The following is a 4,907-nucleotide window of genomic DNA, read 5'->3' as shown; positions in this document are numbered from 1 at the left end:
GTCTAGTTGTAATGTGACTATCATTTAACTTGATCGGATTTGCGTTTGAGACCCTTGATACAAATTTTAACTTTTTTGTTTTATATTCATATAATATTACTAAAAATCATAAGACTTATTTGTCATTAATGTACATTGGACTAGTTGCAAAGACTTAAGATTGGTTAAAAGTCTTGAGTTCAATTTTATATAAAAAACAATTTTAACTTTTTTTTTGATATTATTAATTAATTTGGATTTTGTATTTTTTGTGAGGGAACAAAATAAGTCTTCACTTAAAAAAAAATAAGTATAAAAAACTTTTAATATTTTAAAAAACATTTTTTAAATATATTTTGAAAATAAAAAAAAATATTTTTTTAAAACTGAAAGAAACATGCCCATTTATATTGGATTAAGGGTAATACAAATTACAAAATCACACTAACTAGTCTTCTTTTCCCCAAGCCCATAAGGCGTGAAAGTTTTAAGAATCTAGCAAATAATAGAAATTATGCAGCAAAAAATACAACAATGTTTTAATGGCCTATTTTTATTTTTATTTTGTCTGTATTCAATGGCACATTCCAATCCAATATATAAATTGGTGAATTACTAAATTTCACATTCTGGCCTTAGCAACCACCGTGCTGCCATTGCCTCCATTAATTCCCACTGCTCCTGGCCTAGTCCATGTTTCCTTAAATTGCTCTTCAGTCACTCCTATAAAAAAAAATCAAAGTAAATAAAAAATTTTAAAATTAAAAAATTATTACAAAAAAGTTTCATTATAATCTGGTTTCCAAAAAAAGCTTGGTGATTGCAGTCTAAACCACAACATCAAGCTTTCAGATATTTCTGCTACCATGAGTGATCTCACATTAAAATTAGTCACATTTTAATGCGATTTTATGTAATATCTAAGATTGCGATGCAACCACAACCGCAATATAAGACCTGATTGTAATTTGTAACAATTTTTTCTCCTTTACCTTTCCCCATTGCGGCCGTTGAGGCAACACCTCCTTGGACAGTTTTGAGGTACCTATCATAGTAATTAGCACCAGCCCATTTCTGATGAGCAAGTGTATCAACACCATTTTTCCTTTCCTCTCTTTGAATCCTTTCTACATAAGCCAACATTCCCCTGCTAGCAAAATCCTTAGCAAAAGTAGAACTGATTAATGCATTACAATGCAAACCACCAACAGTTATAAATTGCCAAACATATCCTAACTTAGCAATCTTAGGAATGAAATCTCTCATTTCCACATCACTCATGCCGGACGCATCCCAATTAAACGACGGCGAAAGATTGTAACCAAGCATCATCTCTGGATGCTTAGATCTCACCCCTTCAGCAAACTGTGTGCATTCAGCCACATTCGGACTCGCTGTTTCCATCCATATAAGATCTGCGTGTGGCGCGAAAGCACAACCGCGAACAATAGCCGCTGTAACAGAACCTTTAAACCTGTAAAACCCTTCTCTTGTTCTAGGCAAGTCCCAATCCCAAAACAAGCTCCTCACACCTAATCTCTCAGCAATTTCCCTTCCTTCCTCAATTGAAAGGCACTTTTCGTAACTTGAAAAATGCTTCCACTCGTTCAACTTCCTCATTTTCTCGTCCTCGTTACATTTTTTATTCTTAATTGCATCCTCTACTGCTTCAGAGAAAGTCTTTAATTCCGCCTTCGACAACCAATGATCCTCTAATGCCTGAAGCTCGGCTCCACTCTTGCCAGCCGCGAATCCTTTTGCCATAACTGTCACTAAACTCTTCCACTTCATATTCGGATTCGTCACGCCCAAGATAAACTGATGATCCCTTGTATCGATATTCGATTGAATAAGATTAGCAGCAACAGCATCCGTTCTAGCAATCAAGACAGTTTCAACCCCCATAACATCAAACTGAAGCCTAGCAGCAACAAGCCTGTTAATATGCTCACTAACCGCAACCAGCACTTTCCCGGCCATGTGACCGCATTTCTTCGTCACAGAAGACTGATCCTCGATATGAACACCCGCAGCACCGCGTTCCACGAAAAGCTTACAAAGCTTAACAGTTGCTGTTGTGCCGCCGAAGCCAGTATCGCCATCAGCTATAATTGGTCTCAAATAATCAACAAAAGGTGTCCGTGCTCGATCTTCTCGTCTCATACTCATTCTCTCTTCTCTTTGTTTTCTGTCATGATACTGCTGAGCAAAGAAAAGATGTTCAACTTTGTTCGGGACAGTGTCGTAAGGATAATCAGCAAGATCAGGACCGGGTTCGTTTGTTGATGTGTGTGTGGATGAACACTGCCAGCCGGAGACGTAAATCGTGTCTAAATGTTTTGCCATTTGTGTGACTTGAACTGGATCAAGTGCACCAAATGTTCTTGATGCTGTTCTGTTGGTTTGGTGAGTTTTGAGAAGGTTCCATAGCTTTTTGGATAACTCGTTTGAGGCATAGGTTTGTCTTAGGTTTCCTCTTAAGGAAACTACGTCTTTAGCTGAGTATGGTCTTTTGGTTAGTTTGAATCTCTCTGAGTTCCACCATGCTTGCACCTCTGCTACTTCGGATTCGAATCTTGCTTCCTCTTCCTCTATCTGTGTTCATTAATATAATAAAAATCATATATATTAGTTATTCGATATATTTAAAAAAAAAAATTCTTATAAAAATGAACGGAGGGAGTAATAAGTAGGGGTATTGAGCTTACCGAAGAAGGCACAAAAATTGAAGAGGCCATGGTTAAAAATTTGAACTCTTTCTTTTTTTGAATGGTAGATGTTACTTACATATGACTAAGAGAAGCTCATGCAAAATCTTGATGAAGGTCCTCAATTTATATAGCTTCAGGTAACCCTTGTTGATCACGCTATTGAGATATGAAATTGTAAGAATGGTAAATTAGATAACATTATGGATAAGTGAAACAAACTAAAATAAATTTGATCTAGTTGTGTTAGATATAATCTTGGGAAATAATTGAAGCATGACACTTGAAAGATGCATTCCCTGGCACGTATGGTGGTGGCAATTATCTTACGTTCATTTATCTTAATTATTGTGTCATCTATCTTTCATTTTTAATTAGGATGATATCACCTAATATATCTGTACTCGTAGGTAAAAGTACTTCTGTGATAAGTCTCAGGCGAATGTTTTGTTAATTTTCTATCCTTTTTTCATCTCTGTGATGTGATCATCTCCTTATATACGACTTGTAACTCATTTTGTATTCAAGGCTCATATGAGAGGAGAACATCGAAGTTGATTGTTAATAATTAGAGTGATATGGTAATTGACAATCAATCTTGATTGCTAGATTCTAGCAATCATAATGCTATCAGTCAGTTACGGTTAAAAATATGGATCGATAACTAGAAGTCCTATAGTTATTTATAAGTCTTTTGGAATTAATTATAGAAATTATCTGTATCTAGTTGATTGTTATAAATTTAGACCATTTCTCAACCAAGCTCTGAATCTCTTAAATACCACGCAAAATCTCATTTTTGTCTCCAGTTTTCGTAGATGCACATTCGAAATCACCTCATATTTTAAAAAAATTTGGTTTTTTTCTTAGATGCATCTACGGAAGCGTATAAAACACAGTGAACCTTGAGATTTTCCCAATTAATTGGGAAAATCCCAAGTTCCATATTAATCGAGAAAATCCCAAGTTCCGTACATGTATCTACGGAACACTCTATTTTCAAAGATGCATCTACGGAACAAAACAACATTAAACAAAAAAAATGTGCTTTCGAAGATGCATTTACAGAAGTACGAGGACAATTTTGTCAATTCGGTGGTGTAAGATACCTATGGGGTGGGTTAAGAAATCTTCTAAATTTATATTAGATGTTACAAATTTATAGGTAGTTTTATTTCATTAATTTCAGCTTAAGATTTTTTTTGTATTTAAAGGTTGTTAGTAGCAAAGAAATGAATGTGTTATTAGTTTTCAGTTTCATAAGTTTTGCCTAATATTGTTTTTGAATTCTGACAATTAGTAATTTTTTTTTTCTCGAGGGATTTGGTGTGGTTGTGAGTAGCACTAAACACCCAAACACTTATCCTGTGAGTTGAAAATACAATATGATAATTCAGCCATAAAATTGTCAATTTTTAGAGTGAAAATTACCACTTGTGGACAACGAGAATGGAGACTTATCTTGCTGCTAATGATCTTTGGAAGCACAAAAGGGTTGGAAGGTGTTTCAACTAGATGTGAAGTCAGCGTTTCTCCATGGTTATTTGAAAGAGGAGATATGTGTTGACCAACCAGAACGATTTATTGTTAAAGGGCACGAAGACAAGGTTTATTTGTTAAAAAAATTCTTGTATTGTTTGAAGCAGGTTCTAAGGGCCTGGTATAGTAGGATTGATGAGTACTTGATGAGCATTGGATTTACAAAGAGTCTCGGTGAGTGAACTCTGTATGTGAAATGCTTGAAATTTAATATTTTAATTGTTTCTCTATGTGTGGACGATCTTTTAGTTACAAGAAGCAATATTGTGTTTGTTTAGGAGTTTAAACAAAATATGATGACTGTCTTTGAAATGATTGACTATGGAGAAATGACTTTCTTTCTAGGAATGGAAGTAAAACAAAATGAAAAGGGAATCTTTATCGGCTCAAAGAAATATGCAAAAGAGATTTTGATTAAGCATATGGATACTCCAATGGTTCAAAAATTAAAATTATGCAAAGGAAGATTGTGCAGAAAAGGTTGATGAGACTGATTTTAGGAGTCTTATTAGTTTCCTTATGTACCTTACAACAACAAGACCTGATATTTTGCATGCTAAACGTGTGCTCAGATATATCAAAGGAACTCTTGATTGCGGTGTATGATTTAATTACAATCACGAATTTAACTCTCATGGGTTATTTTACGGTTATTGGGGAGGATCATTTGATGATATTAAA

The 4,907-nt window shown here is 34.7% G+C and overlaps 1 protein-coding gene across 1 annotated transcript; it reads right to left on the bottom strand.

Annotated features, from left to right (window-relative positions):
- Nucleotides 1–372: 372 nt before the first annotated feature.
- LOC131606739 (isocitrate lyase 2-like) lies at nucleotides 373–2,773 on the bottom strand. The gene is made up of 3 exons (XM_058878885.1): nucleotides 2,688–2,773; nucleotides 972–2,574; nucleotides 373–702 (listed from the first exon to the last, which is right to left on the bottom strand). Exons 1-3 carry the CDS (start codon nucleotides 2,715–2,717, stop codon nucleotides 602–604), a joined length of 1,734 nt encoding a protein of 577 aa, XP_058734868.1. The 5' UTR covers nucleotides 2,718–2,773; the 3' UTR covers nucleotides 373–601.
- Nucleotides 2,774–4,907: the final 2,134 nt, after the last annotated feature.

Source organism: Vicia villosa, linkage group LG5 (genome assembly GCF_029867415.1).
Source record: "Vicia villosa cultivar HV-30 ecotype Madison, WI linkage group LG5, Vvil1.0, whole genome shotgun sequence".
In the NCBI taxonomy this organism is placed as follows: Eukaryota; Viridiplantae; Streptophyta; class Magnoliopsida; order Fabales; family Fabaceae; genus Vicia; species Vicia villosa.
This window is presented reverse-complemented; position numbering and strand designations above follow the sequence as displayed.

Coding starts and splice junctions, on each gene's coding strand:
- LOC131606739 (XM_058878885.1), bottom strand. CDS start 2,717: ATGGCCTCTTCAATTTTTGTGCCTTCTTCG. Junction 2,575..2,687: donor CAATTTTTGTGCCTTCTTCG/GTAAGCTCAATA, acceptor TAATGAACACAG/ATAGAGGAAGAGGAAGCAAG. Junction 703..971: donor AACGGCCGCAATGGGGAAAG/GTAAAGGAGAAA, acceptor TTTTTTTTATAG/GAGTGACTGAAGAGCAATTT.